The sequence below is a fragment of the Elephas maximus genome, chromosome 13 (assembly GCF_024166365.1).
Source record: "Elephas maximus indicus isolate mEleMax1 chromosome 13, mEleMax1 primary haplotype, whole genome shotgun sequence".
NCBI lineage: Eukaryota > Metazoa > Chordata > Mammalia > Proboscidea > Elephantidae > Elephas > Elephas maximus.
In genome coordinates, this window is record NC_064831.1 from 90644438 (window position 1) to 90668814 (window position 24377).

The window sequence follows — 24377 nt, forward strand, 5'->3', positions numbered from 1 at the left end:
GGCAACCCTGTGCGTGTCAGAGCAGAATTGTGCTTCACGGGGTTTTCAATGGTTATGATCATTCGGAAGTAGATATCCATGCCTTTCTTTCAAGGCACCTTTAGGTAGATTCAAACTGCCAACCACTTGGTTAATAGCCAAGCACTACGGCCCCCAAACATGTCCATGTCCTAATTCCTGGAACCTGTGGATTTGCCTTACATGGCGAAAGGGACTTTGCAAATGTGATTAAGGGTCTTGAGGTGGGGAGAGTAGCCTGTGTTACCCAGGTGGGCCCTAAATGTAATCACATCTGCCTTCATAAGAGGGAAGCAGAGGAAGGTTTCACTACAGGAGAGGAGAGGGCAACGTGACGACAGAAGTAGAGACTGAAGTGGTGCTGCCACAAGCCAAGGAATGCTGGCAGGCACCAGAAGCTGGAAGAGGCAAGGAATTCTCCCTGGCACCTCCAGAAGAGACCGCCCCTGACGACAGCTTTGTTTTAGTCCCACAAGACTCATTTCGGGTTTCTGGCCTCCAGAAATACAAGAGAATAAATTTCTGTTGTTGTAAGCCGCTAAGTTTGTAGTACTTTGTCACAGCAGCACAGGAGACAGACACAGGGCCCTTTCCTAACACGTTTCTCAAAGTGATTCCGCTGTGTCTCTGAGCCCTCCTCCTGGGAATCAACCCATGCATGCAGGCTGGTTAAGGAGGTAAACAGAATTTGTCCAGTTTTGGCTGAGGGCAGTCATGTAGGTCTACTGCAGATTCTGTCTCTTCTAGAATAGTCCATGCTCCCACCCCTACCCGTAACACATACAGTAAACCTATCCTTCGAAAGAGCGTGGGCATGGCTCTGCTAATGAACCAGTCACCCCACTACTCTGGGACACTGGCTTAGTTTTGGCCTGAAGGAGGGTTAACCACCCAAGACCCACGCTCTCCTCCCTGCAGGCTTCAAACATTTATATCCTTTCTCCCCTGCACAAAAAAAAAAAAAAAAAAAAAAAAAACCCTTTGCCGTCGAGTCAATTCCAACTTATAGAGACCTTGCAGGACAGAGTAGAACTGCCCCACAGAGTTTCCAAGGAGCACCTGGTAAATCTGAACTGCCAACCTTTTGGTTAGCAGCCATAGCACTTAACCACTACGCCACCAGGGTTTTCATAACCCTTCCAGCTGGGTTTATTTGGTGTATGTGGATTGGGGAGAAAAACAAACAACAGCCCTCTCATCACTGTGGATTTGGACATGTTGAAGGTTTTTTCCTTTGAGGCTCTCATCATCAAATCAATCTATTGAAGCATCTTAGACTAGAGCAGTAGGGGGAAAAAGAAGGAAGGAAGAAAGAGAAGGGCACAGGTGGGGGTGTTGAGCAGGCAGAAAGAAAGTCTAGAGAATGAGGATGAGAACTCCAGGACCCAGGGGGTGCACATGAGAGCATCACACACTTAGTGACAAATGTCCCTCAAGTGTGGCTTGGTTCAGCAGCTCTGACATGACTGTGCTTCTCTTTGACCTCTGGACAACAGCCATGGGCTGGAGAGAGCCCCATAGAGAAGTCCTCTCACCTAAAGACAAAGTCTACTAGTGAAGAACCTCCAGCCATCCCGTATGCCGCCCTCAACTCGGAACTTACTTTGCCCATGAGCGTTTGAGCTGTGCTTGAATTTCTATCCATTCTTCCTTTATGATTCTCCCGCACTGCAGCAGCTCCTTTGTGAGTCTATCTGCTTTGGCCAGATTCTCCGAAGCTTCCTTAAATCTGAGCTGTGTTCAGGAAAGTTTACATTGGGTTCTAGATCCTGAAACCATAATCCCTAGACTTTCTCGGCTCACCCTTCCTGAGTCATCAATTAACTTTTTTATTAGGCCCTGGGAATGGAATCTAAGATTATAAAGATTGGCTGTAAAAGGATACTTTTGAAGTGAGATTAAGGCTCTGGCCATGGTGTGAAAAAGCTCAACGGAACACTTGAAAACGTCTGTATTGTCATTACAAGGAGGCTCAATGGAGTTGGTGAGGATTTCTTGGGCTTTTTCTACATGCTGTTTTGCTTGCAGCGACAGCCCTGTGAACAAAGAAAAACAGGCCTCAGTTTCTCTTTCACAACCGCTGGGTAGGAATATAGTTGTTTATGGACAGAAATCTAGCAAAACCCCTCCCCGTGTCACCCAGCGATGCGTGGAGGTGTATCTCAGCGGCACGTCCTCCCTCTCCACGTGAGGCAGGAGCAGACGAGAAGATCATAACTAGTTTACCTAAAAACATCATCATGACTGAAAAACAGACGTGTTTTACAATGAGTACTCAAGGCACGCTTTTCCAAAAATGGTCCTTTGAGAAATAAAATCATCAGAGCAAGCTGGAATTGAACAGCTTTGAAACCTTACCAATACCAGACATACAATATGTTATAAATAATTACAAAAAGCAAAACAAATAGAGTACAAGACTATAGCATTCTGGGCAGGAAAGAAAATACTCATGAATTTTAATGCTGGCTTTGTGACAGCAATTTTAATGAAACAGTAAAAAATTTTAATCTTCTGTTCACCCATCCAAAATCATAGCTTTAGAGAGCTATTTTAATGTGATAACACAAAACCATGATACCTACAGAAATGTACAAACACAGTTCCCAGGAGGTAACAGGTTACTGTGTACCAATCTCTTATTCCTGTGTGGTAACAGACAAAACATGAAACAAAGCACAGCAGACAATTACTACATAGAACGCGGAATTAAGGCAGCCCGGTGTTCGGTTGGTGGAGGCTTTCAGGGTGCTGTGAGGCTGAAGAGGTTTCAGCAGAGCTTCTAGGCTAAGACAGAGTAGGAAGAAAGGCCTGATGATCTACTTCTGGAAATCAGCCAACGAAAGCCCTCTGGATCGCAATGGTCCCATCCGCCACCCTCGTGGGGATGGCGCAGGACTGAGCAGTGTTTCATTCCATCTTGTGTGGGGTCGCCATGAGTCAGGCGCTGACTGGACAGTTTCTAACAAGTTTCTTCCACAGGCCTGTTGATTTGTGGTGAGGGTGACACTGGGCATCATCAGTTATGTTTCAGGGCTTTTCACTGCCCCACACTCCCACCCTACTCCCCCACATTAATGCCACACCCACATCCATAGCCTTATTTACCTGTTCTTAATTCCCTGGAATTGTATCTCCAATCTCTAAAAAATTTGCCAAAATATGAAGTTAATTCTCTTCCTATGTCACTAAACCAGACGAATATATCTTATAATGAATAAAATCAGGTACAGGCTATTCATGTGAGAACTCTTATCAAATTTTATTTGTCTTATTATTTTTTTTACAGTCACATATTGAAGTAATCTATCAGGTATTTACTAGTGCCAATGATACGTGCGATATTACAAAAGGGATGGTGGACTGTATTTTCAACTGTGACCCATGCCCTCAAGGAACTTGAACTTAATCTACAACGTCCTGTAAGGTTTAAGAACACTGGCTCTGAAGGCAAACAGCCCTGACTGAATTCCCTACTCCACCTCTTTCTATGAAATGTTGGCCTCAGCTTCTTCAACTGTAAACAGGGACAATCATATTACCCACCTCACAGAATGCTGGGGAAGGTGAAATGGGATTATGCGTGAAAAAGTTAGCAGGGTGCCTGGCACTCCATAAAATCTTAGTAAAATGTTAGATTTTTTTTAACTTTAAATTAAGAACCAATTTAGCTGGGTCTTAAATCAGCTATTTATTAACAGTGTGATCTCAGGCAAGTTGTTTCAACTCAGACTCTATTTTTCCTCTGACTTTTGAACAAGGGGGTGGAGTTGGAAATACATGATCTCCAAGGTTCCCTCTGGCTCTAACAACCTTTGACTCTAACAAGTAGGATCAGTCTATAACCATATTCAGCCAAATTCTGGGGTGGCAGTTCTATTCTTGGCACTGTTGTGCTTTTTATATTATTTATTCACTAGAACATTATTCTGGGGAGTTAGTCTCACCATCGTCAGTCTCATCATTTTTCAGTTGAAGAAACTGAGTACAGAGACGCAGCCCCTTGTCCTGGGCCACACAGTTAGTGAGGAGAAGACACGGTATCGTGGATGTCTGCTGATTCTGCTTCCCCGTATCCACTTTCCCTTCCGTTTTCCTTTGGGAACATCACATGGATTTGGCTGAGGCCAGCTTCCCTCCCAGGATCCAGTGGAGCCCAAAGGCAGGTCCAGCCAATCCGACCTTGGCATACCACCCAAGCTGGTCCCATTAGAACTCCCAGATCCTGGAGTTTCAGTTGCAAGGACATTCTTTTTCTCTGGGGAACGCTGAAGACGTATGCCTAAAGCTGCTGGCAGTCTCCCTGCCACCATGCAGGCAAAGCCTGGGTAAGAATGAAACCAATACAGAGAAAAAGAGCCAAACAGATCTGGCTATGTCTAAAGCAAGTTTTACTTTTAGATTTTTTAGCTGTATAAGTCAATACATCCCCCTTTTGTTTATGCCTTTTATTTGTTTGGTCACTTGTTGTTAAGGGACTCTCAATCAATACAAACGTGAACAGACCCCATTCCAGGCACCTACAGTGTGCCCTGGGCTCTTCCCACAATGCCTTCAGAGCTCACAGACTAGTCCTCTCCTAAGAAGCCTGCTTTTAATATCATAAAAAGCAAAATTTAGAAGGGATAAAATCTCTTCCCTTTTTTCTCTTTGGATATTTACTTATTATATATGCTACTGACTACTTCTGAAAGGAAATGAGTCCCCAATGTTTGGAGAGGAAAATATACAAGAAAGCTTGATCCTTTTAATTAGGTATGAATGAAATTTTGGGAAAAGATCAGAAAACAAATGACTGACGCCCCCTCGGTCTGAGACAAGTTCACCTTTCAGCTGGAGGTAGCCTTGAGCCAGATTAACATACGCCTCGGCTAGTTTCCAATGGGAGTCGCCATAACAAATTCTCGTCAGCGCTACACAACGCACGAGCTCCTGGATAGCCTGTTTGTACTGTTAGGACGAAAACATGGGGTTAACAAAACAACTTATTAAGAGTCATACATCAGAAAATCAAATCGTACTTTCATTCATGCCATAAATATTTATAGAGTGCCTACTATGTGCCAGGGCTGGTTCTAAGCATTTGGGATACATCAGAAAACAAAAAAGACTAAGATCAGTATCCCTGCCATCAGAAAGGTTATATGCTGGTTGGGTGAAATAGATAATACACAAAAAATAAATAAATTCTAGAGTGCGTTTGGAGCCCTGGTGGCACAGTGATTAAAAACTACGGCTGCTAACCAAAAGATTGGCAGTGGGAATCCGCCAGCCACTCCTTAGGAACCCTGTGGGGCAGCTCTGCTCTGTCCTATAGGATTGCTAGGAGTCGGAATCGACTCGATGGCAATGGTTTTGGTTTAATGGGTTTAGAGTGCATTTAGAGGAGTCCCTGGGTGGTGCAAAAACAATTAAGCACTCAGCTACTAACTGAAAGGTTGAAGGTTTGAATCCACCCAGAGGCACCTTGGAAGAAAGCCCTAGTGATCTGCTTCTGAAAGATCACAATGAAAATGTTATAGCGCACAGTTTCGCTCCGACGTACACAGAGCTGCTCTACGGCAACTGATTTGGTTTTGGTTTGGTACAGTGCATTTAAAGATGAAAAATGTAATGGAATAAAGAAGAAAATTGAAAAAGCAGAGCAGATGTTACTCCTTCCCCAGGTTTCCCAGTTGCCCATCAATGAACAGCTACTACCTATTCAGGCACAATAAATGGGCAAATGGTAATGGTTTCCAAATACATTTTAGTTCTCGATTCAAACACTTTTCTAGCAGCCTACGACATTGGCATAGCAAATTACATGAGCAGCACTGACAAACACATCTCACTAAAGCAGTGAGAAGCCCTTCTTCACTCAGGCAGGGCCAAAGAGACTAGGAACTAAATGTCCAGCTTCCAGGGCAGCTCAGAGCAGTAATATACTCAAAGCAAATGTGGTAATTTTAAAACACGGCTCCAAAATTCTTTGACACTCCTTCCATCCAGAGATGGGGGTTTGTGTCCCCTTCCTTTGAATTTGGGCTTTATGTTTGACCAATAGAAGACAGTAGAAGTGATGCTGTGCCTGCTTTGGGGCCCAGGTCTTAAGAAACTGGCAGCTTCCACTTTGTGTCTCTTGAATGCTCATTCTTGGAACCCTACCACCATGCCATGAGGAAGCCTAGGCTCCCCCATGGAGAAGTCCACTTGGAAAAGAACCAACAGCCAGCACCAACTGGTCAACCACATTGAGTGTACCACCTTAAGAACCACCAGCCAGCACCAACTGGTCAACCACATTGATTGAACCACCTTGGGAACCAACAGCCAGCACCAACTGGTCAACCACGTTGAGTGTACCACCTTGAGAACCAATAGCCAGCACCAACTGGTCAACCACGTTGAGTGTACCACCTTGAGAACCAATAGCCAGCACCAACTGGTCAACCACGTTGAGTGTGCCACCTTGGCAATAGACTCTCCACTGCCCAGCTGATGCCATGTGGTGCACAGCTGATTGGAGTCCACTGAGCTCTGTGCAAACCACGGGTTCATGGACAAAAGGAGTGACTGTTTTTGTTTTAAGCCACTAAGTTTTCGGGTGTTTGTTACGTAGCAATAATTAACCAGAACAGAAAGAGAGGAGGTAAGAGGCAAAAGCGCTGATTGAATAAGGCTGAAGGGGACCAAGCAAGGAAGAAAACTAGGAAGGTCAGAGTTGTAGAGAACATCTAGAAGGCCTTGGGATGCACTCCAGTAGGCACCTAAGCTCAAAGTGCCTATGTTTCCAAACAGTTCACACGTGGGTTAGAAACATTTTCATCTTGAAACAACATTCTTCTTGACAAAAATACACAGCCAGACAGTTGGCCATAAGAGAGTCACTTTTGTGACAATTTTAGGGATTAAATGTCCTATAAAGGACATTATTGGGATAATTGCGGAAATCTGGATAAGATTTGAAGATTGGATAAAGTACTGTACCAACACTAACTTCCTATTTTCAGTCATTAGCCTGTGGTTATATAGAAAAAGACCTTATTCTTAGGAAGTATATACTGCAGAATTAGAGGACAGGGCCTTAATATCTGTAAAGTACTCTTAGATAGTTCAGAAAAAATAATTAAACAGAGGGAGGGAGGGAGAGAGAGAAAGAAAGAAAGAAAGCAAATATTAACAGTTGGCAAATCTTGTAATTTTTCTTTAAGTTTGAAACTATTTTAAAATAAAAAATTAGCAAAAAATGGATATCTTTAAAAGTAAATTACATCACATTAAAACCCTGCTGAAAACAGTTTTAAGGCCTCCCAGGGCACTTAGCTTGAAACTCAGACTTTGCCACAGTCTGCAAGACCCTATGAGATCTGATTGTCTCTTCAGCTGCATTTCACGCCAGCCCACAGGCTTCATCTCTGGGCTTCAAACATGCCAAGCTCGTGCCTGTCCTACAGATTTTATGCATGCTCTTTACCTAGAACCCTCTTTCCTGAGTTTTTCCAGCTGGCTCCTTCTCGCAGTCAGGTCTCTGCTCCTATATCATCTCCTCCCAGAGGCCCTCAGCGGTGTGATGAACTACTTAGTACGGCCTTTCTCACCAGGGTCTTGTAACTCCCACCTTGGTGATTGGGTGGGGCTGTGCAAATAATTGTGGCCCACCAAGGAGATTGGTTGGTTTTGCCTAAAAAGAGGGCCAAATCCAGAGCAGAAAGACGAGTCCACCACTACCAAGGAAGGAGAGACCCGCAGGAGATAGTGCAGTGGGCTTCTGGGCCCACGGAGTGAGAAAGCTGAGTACCTGCGGGCAGAGACTGAGGGCCAGGGAGAAGCCTACACCTGGCCCATGAACTTGGGACTTGCCAGCCCCCACAACCATGTGAGCCATTTCCTTTATATGGTTCGTGAGTTCTGTGAGATGTTGCAGTGAATTAGGGAACCCAAAGACAGGAGGGAGAGTGCTGAGGGGAGATGGAGTAGTTGATGTTAGAGATGATGGAGTGGTACGGCAGCTTGGAAAAGCTGGACATTTGGGACATCCTTAACCTCCGCCTCACAGGAACCAGCTTGGTGCTGATCTTTATGAAAGAAATTATTTGTTTACCCTCCCTGACTACCCTGCCCAAGGTTGACCCACTCGACCTCCTGAAGAGCACTGACCACCACCTCTAATTGCCTGGTTCATTTACCATACTTACTGCCCCTTGACTCCATGGGCTGTCCTGCTCACCACTGCATTCTGGGTTCCTCATCTGAACCACAGAATGCAAAAAATGATTTAGGATCAGTCTAGATGCATTCAAAAAAACCAAACCCATTGCTGTTGAGTTGATTCTGACTCATAGTAGCCCTATATAAAAGAGTAGAACTGCCCCATAGAGTTTCCAAGGAGCACCTGGTAGATTTGAACTGCCAGTCTTTTGGTTAGCAGCCATAGCTTTTACCTACTACACCACCAGGGTCTCCCCTAGATGCATAGAAAAGAGTTAATTCTTTACAGGCACTAAAGGGATTTAGGGCTTAATTCTCTTGCAGAACTCTGGCTGAGAAAGGCTGCCAGCCTAGAGCCTCCCTAACACAGGCCTGGCACATAGTAGGTACTAAATTAATATTTGCTGTGTAATGAATAAACACACACTCAAAATCACAGCACCCCACAGCCCTCTCTCCATAGTCCTGCTCCTTCTCCTGTATTCAGAACATGGAGGAGGGGTGCCGTCAAACCTCATCACCCAGGACGTAAAGGCTCCTTATGCCTCACTCTCACCCTTTGATCCCCTGCCTCCCAATGTCACCACGTCCCATTTATTAAAACACCAAACCAAAATCCATTGTCATCAAGTCAATTCTGACTCATAGTGACCCGATAGGACAGAGTAGAGCTACCCCATAGTGTTTCCAAGGAGCAGCTGGTGGATTCAGACAGCCCACCTTTTGGTTAGCAGCTAAGTTCTTAACCACTGCTCCACCAGGGTTCCGTGATTTCCAAAACCAAAAACCAAACCCATTGCCATCAAGTCAATTCAGTTTCATAGCAACCCTAGAGGACAGAGTAGAACTGCCCCATTGAGTTTCCAAGAAGCGCCTGGTGGATTCAAACTGCTGACCTTTTGGTTAGCAGCTGTAGCACTAAACCACTACGCCACCAGGGTTTCTGTTCCATGATTAGCACTTTTAAATTCCCCCTAAAAGATCTCAGCATCTCTACTGCTTCTGCCACAGTTTAGACTCCCATCATTTCTTACCAGGACTATTGTAAATACCCTCCAAACTGGTCCTTCTGCCTCCAGTCTCACCCTGCCTTCACGCAGTTGAGTGATCTTTCCTAAAACGCAGGTTTGCTCACTGCACTCTCGCGCAGATAATCCTGTGGTCATCTCCCAACACCGTTAGGAGAAATCTAAACTCTTTGCTGGGTGTTGAAAACCCTCTGGGACCCCAGATCCTGTCCATAATCCAGTCGCATTTCCCTCCTATGTCCCTAAAGCCTGTTCCTTGTAGCTTCCCAGACATACTGGTCCATCTACTGCTTCTGTCCAGAACACCTTTGCCCTGTTCTGGCACTACTATCGATGTAGTCCAAGTAACTCCCTTCCCAAGAAGCATGCATTATTGCTGCCCCTCTACCTCTTCCAGGCTTTTTGCACCTTCATTTTGCTTCTCTATCACCCCAAGCTTGTGTCTGTCACAGAACTTATCACAGTGACTACAATTATCTTTCCCCATCTATCTTCCCAACCAAACCATGAGGACCTTGAAGGCAGAGGCCGTGGCTTTCCCTCTGTGCCCCCGTACTTGCAGAGGACTTGACATATATTAGGCATACATAAGGTACCTGTGAAATAAATTAACGAACAACAGGGTCTGATACACAGTAAACCCTTTGCCATGGAGTCGATTCCAACTCATAGCGACCCCACAGGACAGAGTAGAACTGCCCCATAGAGTTTCCAAGGAGCACCTGGTGGATTCCAACTGCCGATCTTTTTTGGTTAGCAACCTGAGCATTTAACCACTGCGCCACCAGGGCTCCAATACACAATAGGTGGTAGAGAAATGTATATTGAGGGAATGAGCAAAACTTCTGAGGAGAGAATGGGGAAGAAATATGCAGAGGACAAAAGGTAAAGAACATAAGAATCATAAGCTCTAGGAGAGCAGAAGCTCATCTGCTTTATGTTGTGTTCCAGTGCCTAGAACTGACACAGGGTAAACCAAAAACCAAACCAGTTGCTGTCAAGTCAATTCTGACTCTAGCGACCCCAAGTGTTGCAAAGTAGAACTGCACTTCATAGGATTTTCAAGGCTGTGACCTTTCAGAAGCAAAATGCCAAGTCTTTCTTCTGAGGCGCCTCTAGGTGGGTTTGAACCACCAACCTTTCAGTTAGTAGTCAAGTGCTTAACTGTCTGCACCATCCGGGGACTCCTGGCATATAATAAGAGCTCAGTAAATACTTGTTGACTGATTGAAAATGACTGTAGTAGGTCAAACTCATAACCAATCTGTTTGCTACACACTTGTCAGAGATCATGGTGTGCTTGTTTCTTTGTTCATTTGCGCATTCATTCAATAAATGTGTACTGAATGTTTACGGTGCCAGCTGCTGGGCTGGGAGCCTAGGGCACTACAGTCCCTTGTGCCATAATGTAAGGCACTCTCTGATACACTCTCTTACACCAAACTCCTGAGATTAGGAATGTTACCTAAAATACTCTGCTCCTCTTGATCGTACGTTGTAACTCACTTACGAGAATATAAGTATAGAAAAGAAAGGCTCTTACGTGGTGACTGCTGGAATAGGACTTAGCTTTCTCTTCACAGAACTGGAGTTTTTCTCGAGGAGGCTGGAACAGTGCTGTCTGAGGCAGCTTGTTTTGGATCCTCTTTCTAGGCGTTATGCTGACAGCGGCAACAATTTCATCTAAGTGGCTAGATATGTGAGTTTCCTGTTCTTCTTGCATATTTTTGTATACATTGTCTTCTAATTTTTAAATAAAAAAAATTAAAAGGGTCACTGATAATATCCATAGTTACGTTTAGAAATACATTTTTTGTTTTCCCTAGAAATTGGGGCTATCTAGGAAAATGTCAACACTGTATCTATGACTTCTTTTAAATTAGTGGCTTTATATTTAAAAAGATCATGGTGGCTAGTATTGATTTCTTTGTAATATTTACAGGCTAATTTCCAGTTTCAACTAAACTGAATATTCTTGTTTATTTAAATATATAGGCCAGCAGAAATCGGCAGAGCCCAACTAACTTCCAACAAGTTCAGATGAGATCAGCTGAACTCCAACTGAGCCACAGATCCATGAAGAATAAAAATAAATGACTGTAGACTTTCACTTCTGGCCAAGGTGGAGTAATAAGGACCGGATTTATCCTCCTGCCTGAAATAACCAAAAAAAAAACAAACAAATAAACCCATAAAATGAAAAACAAGAAAACCCAGAGACCAAAGTTATGAAATAATGGTTTCCAATTTAAGACACAGGACATCAAGCAATAACACAGTGGTCCTGAGAGATGGGAATAAAAACAAGGTGAGACCCGTGATCACCCCAGCTTATTGCTTTAGATAGTTTCCAGGCTGAGGTACAGGGAAGGGGAACCCAGAAGGATGCCACTAAACTATGTGATTTGAGGAAATAAAGCTGAGAGTCTGGGGAGACCAAAGTGATTGGAGTTTGTAGGACAGGTTACTGGAGAGAAGAGAGCTGTACAGAGAGACCCCAGAGATTAGCAGAGGGACCCCTCCAATATGGGAGATAATACTGATGAGAACACGTGTGAGGAAGCTACTTGAGTCTGGAGAAAGAATCATTCAATAGGTATAAAAGGAACAGTGCCTGACATCCACACAGGGCTGGCAGTACCTATTCCTATCAGCCAGACTAGAAAAACTCATAATTCAGGGGTAATTGGGTACAATTCTCTGAAGGGTTCTGTCTCAGCAATGGGAATAACCAGCCCTAGACTGAGCATTGCTTAGCCCCACCTAACAAATCATAAAAACAAGACCTAAAAAGATCAAATTATTTCCAAGTTTCTTAAGTACATTAGAGAACACAACCGAAGAATGTTCATAGGAATACAAAAAAGTCAACACACACAAAAATAAAATTCACAATGTCTGGCATCCAAAGATTACCAAGCATGCAAAGAGACAAGAAAACAAGACCCATAACGAGAATAGTCCATCGATCAGTTGAAACTGACCCAGAACACAGATGTTAAAATTAGCAGAAAAGGACATCAAAATCATTATTATAGTTGCATTCCATATGTTAAAAAAGTTAAGTACAAGCATGAAAAAAAAAAAAAAGACCCAAATTAAACTTCTAGATACAAAGCTTACAATGTATCAGATTAAAAATATACTTGATGGGATTAATGGTAGATTAGATATTGTAGGTGAAAAGATATGTGAACTTGAAGACAGCAATAGAAACCATCCAAAATGAAAAAACATCAGTGAGTTATGAAACAAGTTCACGTGGCCTGCTATATATGTAACTGGAGTCTCTAAGGGAGAGGAGAGAGGCGCAAAAAATATCTGAAGATACAATGGTCAAAAACTTTCCAAATTTGAAGAAAAGCCAGAGATCCAACAAGTTCAATGAACACTAAACACAAGAAACATGAGAAAATTGCTCAAAACTAATACAGTGAAAATCTTAAAAGCAACCAGAAGAAAAAAGACATATTAGGTACAAAAGAATAAAGATAAGTTTCCAGCAGGTTTCCTGGAGGAAGCAAGCACACAAGAAAGCAATGGAGCAATATCTTCAAAGTAGAGAAAGAAAAAGTTACCAATCTAAAAGTTTATGCCAGTGAGAGTATCTTTCTAAAACAAAAGCTGAAAGAATTCATCACCAGAAAACTTGCACTACAATGTTCTCAAAGAAATGTTAGAAGAAGACTGCCAGGTGGAAGGAAAATGATAACAAATAGATATTGAGATCTACACAAAATAATAAAGGACAGTGGGGATGGTAACTACACGGGCAAATATATAAGATCGTTTTCATCTTATTTAAATAGCTTCAAAAGATAATTGTTTAAACAAAAATAATGTATTTTGGGGTTTATAACATTGTGCCCTGGTGGCACAATGGTTAAGAGCTCGGCTGCTACCCAAAAGGCGAGCAGTTCCAATCCACCAGCTGCTCCTTGGAAACCCAATAGTACTGTTCTACTCTGTCCTATAGAGTCGCTATGAGTTGGAATTGACTCGCTGGCAACGGGTTTTTTTAATGAGTAACACATGTATAAGTAAAATAAATGACAAAGGCTGAGAGGGGAAAAGTGGAATTGAGGTTCTGTCCTCTATATACTGGAGCTCTAGTTGCACAGTGGTTAAGAGCTTGGCTGCTAACCAAAAGGTCAGCAGTTTGAATCCACTGGCCATTCCTTGGAAACCCCATGGGGCAGTTCTACTCTGTCCTGTGAGTTCGTTATGAGTCAGAATTGACTTGACAGTGACTGAATTGATCTCCTTTTTTATGCTCTAAGGAGGGAGCCCTGGTGGCACAGTGGTTAAGCATTCGGCTGCTAACCTAAAGGTTGGCAGTTCGAACTCACCAGTTTGTGAAACCCTATGTGGCAGTTCTACTCTGCCCTGTAGGGTCACTATGAGTCAGAATCGACTCGATGGCAATGGGTATGGTTTTTTTGGAACAGAAAAAGCCTAGGTTGCCTTGAAGAGACTATTGGTAGAATTATGGACATCAAAGGCAATTCTGGTAAGGGCTCAGAAAGAAGTGAGCAGAGCTATAGGAAAAGCCTCTATCGTCTTAGAGGGGACATATGGCTCCAGTAACAGAATGTTGCTAGAAATGAGGCTTTAAAAGAAAACAATGAACATGCGATTCGACAACGGAGGAAGGGTGTTGCTTTTTATGCAGTGGCAAAGAACCTGTATGAATTACGTTCAAAGGTTCGTTGGAAGGTAGAACTTGTAAGTGATGGACTTGGATATCCGGCTGATGAGATTTCTAATCAAGATCTTAAAGGGGCCACCTGGTTTCTCCTTGCTGCTTACCGTAAAATGCAAGAGGAAAGAGATGGACTTAAAAATGAACTGTGCAAACTGAAAACAAAACTTAAAGATTTGGAAAATTTTGTTTTCCAACCAAGCACACGTGTCCTAGAATGTTCACCAAGGATGTGGTTACACAATCTTTTGTGAGAGAGATTAAGCTTGTGACTGATGGATCTAACCAACCACCACGACAGAAAACACAGCAGTTCAGACTGAAGTGCACAGAGAAAGAACCAAAGGAAAGAATGCTCTCTGCCTCTTGGAATTCTGCAGGAGGAAACAGGCCAAAGGAGCTACATCTGTTGTCTTCCAAGAAAAGAAAAGGACTATTCCTGGAGCAAATTGGAGATCAGCAGAATTGTTGGAAGGATCATGGGAAGCAGGGCCTTCTTGGCTTCAAAGGGCAGAGCCACAGTCTCCTAGAACTCAAAAGGGTGAGGCCACAGCCTCCTCGGTTCAAGGAGTTGCATCTTTGCCAACTTGGTTCAGGAGGAGTGTGGAGCTGCCATTAAGGTGTGCTGGGGGATGAGGCCACTGCTGAAAGCTGAGGGTGTGGGGCTGCCGTGTCTAAGGGGCAGAAGAAAGGGGCCTGCGGTGCTGAAAGGGTGTGGTCACCACTCAGTGGGACTAGGAAAAAGGGCCTGCCCAAAGCTGAGGGAGCAGAGTTGCCATCCCAGAGGGCCTGGAAGGTGGAGCTGAAGGCCAGGGCCGAGGAGCCTTTACCCAGAATTCAGAGGGGTATGGCCAACACCCAGAGTCTGTAAGGTGGGGCCATTACCCAGATGGTCCCAAAGAGCAAAGGATTATTTTCAAGACTTGAGAGCTAATGTAATTTGTTCTGTAGGATTTGGACTTGCTTGGTGCCTGTTATCCCTTCTTTCCCTCCAATTCCTCTCATTCGTAATGGCAATGTCTACCTTCTGCCTCTTCCACCATTGTACTTTGGAAGCAGATAACTTGTAATCTAGATGTCACAGGTTCACAGATGAAGAAGAACTTTGTTCCAGGATGGACAATGCCTAAAGTCTCATCCATATGTGATTTAGATGATCCAGAAGATGAGATTTTGGATTTGGAGTTGATTTAAGACTTTCAGAATGATGTGATGGGGTGAATGTGTTTTGCACGTGGCAAGGACATGACTTTTGAGGCAGCCAAATGGTGGAATGTTATGGATTGAATTATATCTCCCTAAAATATGTATTGTAAATCCTAACCGCTGTGCTTGTGGTTATTATCCCATTTGGAAATGGGTTGTCTTTGCTATGTTAATGGGGTAGGATTAGTGTAAGATGTATTTTGGGTCAATCTCCTTTGAGACATAAAAGAGATGAAACAAGTAACAGAAATAGGGAAGAGAGATGGCAAGCCCACGTAGAGATCTTCAAGGAGCCAGGAAACAAGCTGAAAGGACAAGGACCTTCCCCCAGAGCTGAGAGAGAGAGAAAACCTTCCTCTAGAGCTGGCATTCTGAATTTGGACTTTTAGCTCCTAAACTGTGAGAAAATAAAATTCTGTTTGTTAAAGCTACCCACTTCTTGTATTGCTGTTACAGCCATACTAGATAACTAAGATAGATGTACTCTTAGCTTCACTTACTTTGAACTGCACGCTTATCCTCAGCCACTTTTCTTTTCTTGGTAATAGCCATAGCTGGGGCTTAAATTTTCATTGGAAATCAGCCCAGACCCCACACACCACCCTCTTTCCTGCCAGCCTTGGGTTCAACTTCCCAGACCTCTCAATCAGTGCCCACAACTGCCAGTCAGACATATCCAATCAATGAATGCTATTCCTTTGCCAGACCTGTCCAGTAGAATGCTGAATCCTATGATCAACCCCAGATCAAGCTTGGAGGAAGAAGAGGTCTGAAGTAGGGTCTCAGTCTCCCATTTCTAAGGGGTGATGTTTAAAATATTTAATAACTGGTACAGCTGAGGGGTGGTCACCAATCTGTATGGGTGATGAGACTATGTTTGAGCTGGGTTCTGAAGGTCCCCTGCAGTTCCAGATGTTAAACCTTTGGGTGTTAATTTGTGGGGAGACCTATGGGACCTGCAGAGAAGCAGGGGCTTGTTAGGAAATAACAACCATTATTACTGTATGAGAGTGTGCTGGTTAGATACTGGCCTTGCCCATATGTAAGCTGAAGCAGCAAAAAGTTATGAAATGGAAAATATCCCAGAAAGAAACAAATTACTGAAATGGAATAAAAAACAAATAGAAAATCAGAATAGACCTACAACAAGGAAAGAAATTAAATTAGTAATTAAAAATGTTTACACCAAGTAAAGCCCAGGCCCAGATGGCTTCAGTGGTTAATTCTACCAGATCTTTAAAGGAGAAATAATATGAGCCTTTTATAAACTCTATCAGAAAATAGAGGAAACACTTCCCAAACCATTTTATGAGGCCAGTGATAGTTACCCTGATACTAAAGCCAGGCAAAGACACCACAAGAAAACAAAACTACAGACTGTTATCTCTCATGAATCTAGAAACAAAAATCCTCAACAAAATATTAGCAAACTGAATCTAGCAATGTGTAAAACAGGATTACATACTTTGACCAAGTGGGATTTATTCCAGGAATGTAAGATTGGTTTTTTAAGATTGGTTTAACATCTGAGATTGTTAATGTATTACACCATATTAATAGAATAAAGAACAAAAACCACATACTCATCTTGATAAATACAGAGAAAGCACTTGACAAAAGTCAACAACCATACATGATAAAAACTTTCAACAAATAGGAATAGACAATAACTTCTTCATTCTGATAAGAGGCATCTATAAAAACAAAAAACAAAAACTAACTAAAGCTAACCATACTTAATGGTGAATGTTTGGATGCCTTCCTCCTAGGTTGGGAAAAAAGGGAAAGGATGTCTGTTCTCACCGCTTCTATTCAAGATTGTGCTGGATGTTATAGGCAGCGAAATAAGGCAAGAAAAAGAAATAAAAGGCATGCAAGTTAGAAAGAAAGAAAATTTTCTTTATTAGCAGATAACATGATTCTGTATACAGGCAATCCTAAAGAACACACACACACACACACACACACACACACACGAATATACACACAGCAAGGTCACAGGATACAAAATAAACAAAAATCAATTGTATTTCTGTACACTAGCAATGAGTAATCTGAAAATAAAATTAAGAAAACATTTCCCCTCACAATAGCATCAAAAAGAATAAAATACTTAGGAATAAATTTAACAAAAGTACAAGACTGGTACAACTGAAAATTATACAGCATTGCTGAAAGAAACTAAAGACGATCTCCCGCAATTCACAGAGTGGGATAAAATATTTGCAAATCATATACATGGTAAAGGATTTGTATGCAGAATATGTAAAAAAAAAAAAAACAAACTCTTGCAACTCAGTAACAAGAAAACAAATAACCCAATTTAAAAAATGGGCAAAAGATCTGAATAGATATCACAACAAAGAAGATATACAAATGGCCAATAAACACATGAAAAAAAGCTCAATATCATTAGACATTAGGAAAATGCAATCAGCTGATGAATGGGCAAAAAAAAAGTGGTATATTCATGCAATGGAATATTATTCAGCCGTTAAAAAGAAATGGATGCACAATGCTACGACACTGATGAACCTAAAAAACATTACACTAAGTGAAAGAAGCAAAACGCCAAAGACCACATGTTATATGATCTCATTATATGAAATGTCCAGAAAAGGCAAATCTATACAAACAGAATCAGGAGCGACCAGTCCCTGGAGAAGAACCTCATGCTTAGTAAAGCAGAGGGCCATTGAAAAAAAGGAAGACCCTTGATGAGATGGACTGACACAGTGGCTACACCAATGGGCTCAAACACAGCAATGATTGTGAGGATGGGGCAGGACCTGGCAGGTCGATAAGAGTCCGAACTGATTGGATGGCTCCTAACAACAACAATAGAAACAGGAAGTTTGTTATTGATGGCTTGGGGGTACAAATGGGGAGTGGTTGTAAATGGACACAAACTATCTTTTTAGGGTGATGGAAATGTTCTAAAATTGGAATGAGGTTGCATGACTGTTAATTTTCCAAAAACTCATTGACTCGTATACTTAAAAAGAGTGAATTTCATGGTATGTAAATTACACTTCAGTAAAGCTGTTAAAAAGTAGCCAGTTAAACCACATAGCAACAGATTTGTGTGTAATTCTGGCTTTTATACCTCTATGACTATAAGATTTTTATAAGATGGGCCAGCCCTGATTTCCAGAGACAATGTGGATGACGCCTCCCAAAACCCTGAAAACCAATCTCAAGTTAAAATTCTGGCTCTAAAAAGGAAGGATCGCTTGGCAGAGTGCCTGGCACCTAGTAAGCCTCAATAAATGTCTTCTGAATGAGCAAATAAACTCTCTTTATGGTGATTGTTCTCCCCAAACATCTCATCTACCAGATACCTAAAAGTTAGTTGATTAGAGCTGTTTTTTTTTTTAAACTTAAGGAAACTTTAATAAATGAAATGTCAATATCCCCAGGGGAAAACCTGTTAACACTTGTAGAAGTTAGGATTGGACAGGTTGTAATGAGGTAATGTATTAATTCCTTTTGAACCTTTGCCCATTGCTACTTGGTTTGTGGATGGAGGCGAATGACCGATTCATAAAGTCACTCAGCGACCCAGGCTGACTAGCACTTTTTGGTGAAAAATATTGAAGATACCACATACTGCAGGAAGAATGAACAAATCTGTCTTGGAAGAAAGCACAGCTAGAGTGCTCCTTAGAAGCAAGGATGGTGAGACTTCCCCTCACATACTCTGGATGGGTTATCAGGAGGGATCAGTCCCTGGAGAAGGACATCATGCTTGGGAAAGTAGAAGGTCATTGAAAAAGAGGAAGACCCTTGATATGAATTGAATTGTGCCTCCCCCGCCACCCCACCTCCCCCTACCAAAAAGAAAAAATGTGTTGTAATTCTTAACCTCTATGGCTGTGATTACTATCCCATTTGGGAATGGGTTGTCTTTGTTACGTTAATGAGGCAGGATTAGTGGAGGGTGTATTTTGGGCCAATCTCTTTTGGGATATAAAAGAGATTAAACAAGCAAACTAAGAAACAGAGATGGGGGAAGAGAGATGCTAAGCCACAGAAGATGGCTCAGGAGCAGAAGCTCAAAGAGACAAGGAACTTCCTCCAGAGCTGACAGAGAGAGGAAGACTTCCCTAAAAACAGCACCCTGAATTCAGACTTCTAGACTCCTAAGTTGTGAGAAAATAAATTTCTATTTGTTAAAGCCAACAATTTATGGTATTTCTGTTGTAGCAGCACTAGATAACTAAGACAACCCTTATTGAGATGGATTGACACAGTGGCTGCAACCGTGGACTCAAACATAGCAATAACGGTGAGGATGATGCAGGATGGGGCAGTGTTTCGTTCTGTTGTACAGGGGGTCTCTATGAGTCAGAACCAACTTGATGGCACCTAGCAACAACATACATCAACAGGAGTCATAGCAGAAGATAAGAAAGATTGGAAAAATGAGCACCATTGCCCAGAAGTCACACTTATCACTTCTGCTAACATTTCATTTGCTCCCAGCCAAAAGGGCTCGGATATTTAGGGGAAAAAATGGAATATTGGGTAAGCATTATTGTGTGGCACTTGAGTTATCTACATTATGAGTGCTGGTCTCACAGTTCTTTTCCACAGGTAAGATTCCTCCTTCTCCTTCCACTTAATTAAGAACCATTCATCAATTACTTAGGATAGATGAGCTTCAATTCTTTAGAAGCAAGTTTTGTTGCAGAGATGAAGACAAGGAGGAGACAACCACCTCCCTTGGTGTCCCTGAAGCACTTCGCCCTTTTTTTGGGAGATGGTACTTCACTCCCCTTTGCTTTCCTAACATTGAACATAGCGCCTGGCACATTGTAACAGCTCACTGAGTTTGTGTGGAATTTCACGTTGGAGCATTTCAGGTGAAAAGTTTATAGACTTCCATGGCATTCTTCTGTCATAAGGAGTTTTTTTGGTTGTTGTTTTGTTTTTGTAACTCCTTCAATTCAGTTTAATAAAATCAAGAAAACACACGTAAATTCTGAGACAAAAGAGAAAGAACCACTTCAATGTACAATATAATCACCTTTGCTGTTTTAACTGTACCACAACCAGTCCCACACCTAACCAAATCGTTATCTGTACTGCCAAACAAGAAATAAACTCAAAGCTTTCGAAGAGTATGAAGAAATGCATGAAGATTTATGTTATTCAACAACAGTAAAGGGATTTGACAAAATGCTTTAAGAGGCTCAGTTATAATCTGTACTCTAGTATTTACAATGTTTTGCTTCTTTGCTTCTGTTCTCTACCCTTGGGGCCATCTTAAATGGCACTGTCAGTTTTATCTTCTTTGTATATTACTTTCATAAAGTCTCTCTCCTGTTCAAAACTCAGGACTAAACTCCTCAATTCTGGTACTTTTGGCTCTACGGTCATGTAAGTTTTCTTTTAAATCAAGATTCCCAAATGAGCCTTCTGCTGAAGTCAAGGCTGCACGTATTTGCTAACAACTCACCTACTACCTGGAAGGTCACATCCCTTCTTTCATATCTACTGAAATTTTGCCCATTGCTCAGGCCCGAATTGGGCCTCACCTACTTGAAGGCCTTCCTGAATATTTCTACTCAGACCTGAGATCTTGAAGCATCTATGGTCTGTAACAGTTATCTGGGCATCAAGAAGAGCTCATAGTTTTAACTTAAATGTTTTGAGACTGATTTTTCTCCCAGCCAGTAGGGTCGCTATGAGTTGGAACTGACTTGACGGCACTGGGTTGGGTCAGTCTGAGCTTCTTCAAGGGGCTCTATTTTATTATATTTCTCAAAATGGATTAATAGAAGGCACTCAAGAAATATTTAGTGCATGCCTACTGTGCGTTTAGGCTTTGTAGACGTGCCACTAGGTATTATAAGTACTAGCTGAATTAATGTTTGAAGAATTTTAAGGTGCTATATTTTTTTATTTTAGGACTATATGTTGGGCTAGATACTAAAGTGGTATCACTGCCTATTGCCATTCTAAATCCAAGTTTTAATATAATTAATGTATTCATATTTATCAATATCCTCCTATACTTTTATATTGTAGTTTTAATGAAAATATCATTTTTGAAAATATTAATGCTAGATTTTTTTTTGAGAATTTATTCTTAACATTACCTACTTAGTGATTCTGCTTTATATGCCAATATGGTGTTTTGTTTGGTCATTAGCGGGTCTGGATTTCCTAATCCACAAATATATACAAAATTTAGGTACAAAGATGATTCTAATTTTCTCTTACATCTTTAATAGATGGATCGTCTCTTATGCTAGGTATGGTAATGTACAAAAATATCCAATTCATTTATAAATTACAGTATTATTAAATTTGCTTTAATAAGTCCACGTTAAAGCAAAACAATAACAAATCACAGCTTCTTAGAGTAGAAAACAATTTATGATTAGTCTTATCACCTTGTTCCCTTGACCTTTCAGAAATCCACCGATCATCTGAGGATGCTCTTTCAACTGCTCCCTAATGAGGAAAATATCTTCTGAAAATTCCCCCTCCTGTCACCCTTAGATCATGCCTACATCTTCTCTGGCTTTCCTTTGACACTTGCTCCTTTAAAACCAGCAAAAAACGGGAAAAGGTTCTTAACTCACACATCTCTAACTTTGTCGTAAAATCCTTTGTCAGTTTACCCTGTGTTCTTGAGTGGTTCTCCGTTTCTTTTTCCAGCGAATTTCACAGTTGTCTTGTAGCCTGATTTACCAGTTTCGTTCCCGCTTTATCAGTTTTGTGATTCTTTGTACAGATTAATAACCATGAAAAAGCCTAAAGTAGGCACTTTCAGACTAAATCAGAGGAGCCTTTTCCCGTAAAGCAACCTGGTGCTTCACAAAATTTAAGGCAGAAGAATGAGTGATAGAGCAGGCACCAATAGGAAGTGGAGAAGAGTATTTTGTTGGAGTTTGCAATCCAATCCTTGGGAGCCAGAGGTGGGAATTTTAAAGGGGTTGTCTTTTCCTTGGAATTTTCTTAAAGTGGTATCGCTGCCTGCTGATGTGAAAGTTTGCAAAATCGCTAACTTAAGTTAGAGGGGTCTTCCTCCCTTGTTTTAAGTAAGGCAAAATGTGAAAACTGATTCTTTATATAATGAGAAGACTTTCATTAATGGTCATAGAATACTATATTATCAATTATCACTTGGTTACTTTTGTGTCAATTGAGGGGGGGTGTTAAAAGTTATTTAAAAAAAATTTTTAAGATGGTACATTTTTCAAGACCAAGTATCATATACTAAATTGCTCCACTGAAAAAAATTTTTTGAAGAAATGAAAACCAAAGAGGCAGACATTGATCAGCACGTTTAAAAAAAAAAAAATTGTTGTTCTATTGTTAATCCTTTTTTGTGACTTCTGTATTAGGAGCAGGTTTTATTATTTTGGCTGATCATTAATATCCTAAGAATTTGTTTTTACACACGCTTTAGGTTTCTTCATTTTAATCCTAGCAAAAAATGTCTACCCCAACCAAAAAAAAAAAAAACACTTAGAACTATATGACATTTACTATCCTGTATACTTAAGACCAGATTTAATTGGTAATTTATAACTAACAACGTGTTTTGGAAGTTTTTAAAAAATATAATTCTCCTTTCTAGGTAATTCATATCTAAGAGTAATTAAGCCAAACTGAAAATAGTTAATTATAAAGTTGCTTTACAATGAGGCTCTAGAAAATTACCAAAATCAAGCTTTTCAAAGACCAATAAACAACTGCAGTTTTAAGGGAGGACACTTTTTAAAACAATTTTCACTTCATCATAAAATTGTTACATTAACAAGCGTGGTATTTTAAAAATGTGTGTATGTGTTTTAATATTCCAGAACAATGCTTGGTTGTTGTTTTCAAAGCAGTTTGAAGCCGTCTTCCTTTGATGTCTCTTTCCACTGACACAGGAAAATTGATTCTTGAAGTGATATTTATTGACGGACTACCCAGTCATGCTAGGGACTTCCATAATACGTAACTCACTACACATCTTCGGTGTTTCAAGGGCAGTGACTGGGTTATTTCATCTTTGGAACCTGGTACTCACCAAAAAAACCAAAACCAAACCCGTTGCCACCGAGTCTTTAAATCCGGTGCTGCCCTAGGCCACGTTACAGAAACCCACCGGGCCTCAGGTTTTCACCAGTCGAAAGGGGATAATAGCACCCGTGGGAAGGGGCTGTTGTGAGGGGTAAAAGATAGCCCACGCACAGCTCAACATCCGGTGTTATTATTGTTGCAATTCCTTAACGTATGCACTGGGCGAGAGCACGAGTGCCTGAATGAACGCATGAATGAAAGAAAAAGTTAACTATTGCCGGATCTTGGGGCTGGAAAAGGTTAAATTACAACTTCAGAAAAACAAAAACCCGCTACCCCAAGAAGCCGCCAGGCCGGAGCCGGAAGCGCCGGCAGGGGGCGGGACCAGTGTGGAGGAAGCCGCGCTCTCGGCCAATAGACACATCTCGTGGAAAACGTGCTTCTCGTCCCACCTATCGCGAATCCGCACGAACGGGGGCAAGTTATCGCGAGGTTCCGCTCTCCTCTCCACGGCTCCCACTTCCCTCACTCCCTGAGGTGCGGGTTCCGCCCTGTGCTGCCCGGCGCCCCGCCCCACCCTCGCCCCGCCCCTCCCGGCGCCCGGGGCCCCGCCCCCGAGGCCCCGCCCCTCTCCCGCGGGCCCTCGGCTTGCCGTCCAGTGTCTCCTGCGCTCGGGAGCGCTGGCTCCGCCGGCGCCCAGGTGAGTGTGGCTACCTGCCGTGTCGGGTGGCTCACGTGGCGGGGCCCTCCGGCCCGACTCCCGGCGGGGCTGCCCCGGGCCACGTTGGGGAAGCCGAGTGGGCCGCGAGGAGTGGGACCCCGGCCCAAACGGGCCGGTCCGGGCCTCGGGTCGCTGCGATCGCTCAGGCCTCCCGTCCCGCCGCGCCCCGCCGCCCCCTCGGACCCGAGGAGCCCGACACCGGGGTCTGAGATCCCTGCCAGTGGGCGCGCTGCTTCCAAACTGTCGTTTGCTTTCCAAACGGCGTCCGTGCTGGGCTCACTCGGGCTGAACGGCATTTGTTTCGCCTAAGACTTCTGCTAGCCGTTGCCAGTACTGCGAAAACAGCCTTTGAAAAAGGCTTTTCATATACGGTTTATAATTCTCTCATCTCCGATATTAGAACATTGTACTGGGTAGCCACTGCATTAAGCACGGGGAAGTCAGTCTTAGAAACTCCTTCCCTTTAGAACATTGCTGCTTAAAATTG

The 24377-nt window shown here is 42.4% G+C and overlaps 2 protein-coding genes across 7 annotated transcripts in view; one reads left to right on the top strand and one right to left on the bottom strand.

Annotated features, from left to right (window-relative positions):
• Positions 1 to 21974, bottom strand: part of TTC23 (tetratricopeptide repeat domain 23) — a 133437-nt gene extending 111463 nt beyond the window's left edge. For 2 of the 5 annotated variants that reach the window (XM_049906151.1, XM_049906147.1), the window contains exons 1-5: positions 21546 to 21974; positions 10780 to 10979; positions 4845 to 4968; positions 1904 to 2054; positions 1622 to 1747 (exon numbers count right to left, since the gene is read on the bottom strand). In XM_049906151.1, the coding sequence (XP_049762108.1) occupies positions 1622 to 1747; positions 1904 to 2054; positions 4845 to 4968; positions 10780 to 10959 (581 nt within the window). In that variant the 5' untranslated portion in view covers positions 10960 to 10979; positions 21546 to 21974. The remainder of the gene's footprint in view (positions 1 to 1621; positions 1748 to 1903; positions 2055 to 4844; positions 4969 to 10779; positions 10980 to 21545) is intronic. The other 3 variants (XM_049906150.1, XM_049906149.1, XM_049906152.1) reach the window with 3 other exon arrangements.
• A 1805-nt stretch (positions 21975 to 23779) lies between these two features.
• Positions 23780 to 24377, top strand: part of LRRC28 (leucine rich repeat containing 28) — a 256470-nt gene continuing 255872 nt past the window's right edge. For both annotated transcript variants that reach the window (XM_049906154.1, XM_049906153.1), the window contains exon 1: positions 23780 to 23869. The gene's annotated coding sequence lies outside the window, so the exon portion shown is untranslated. The remainder of the gene's footprint in view (positions 23870 to 24377) is intronic.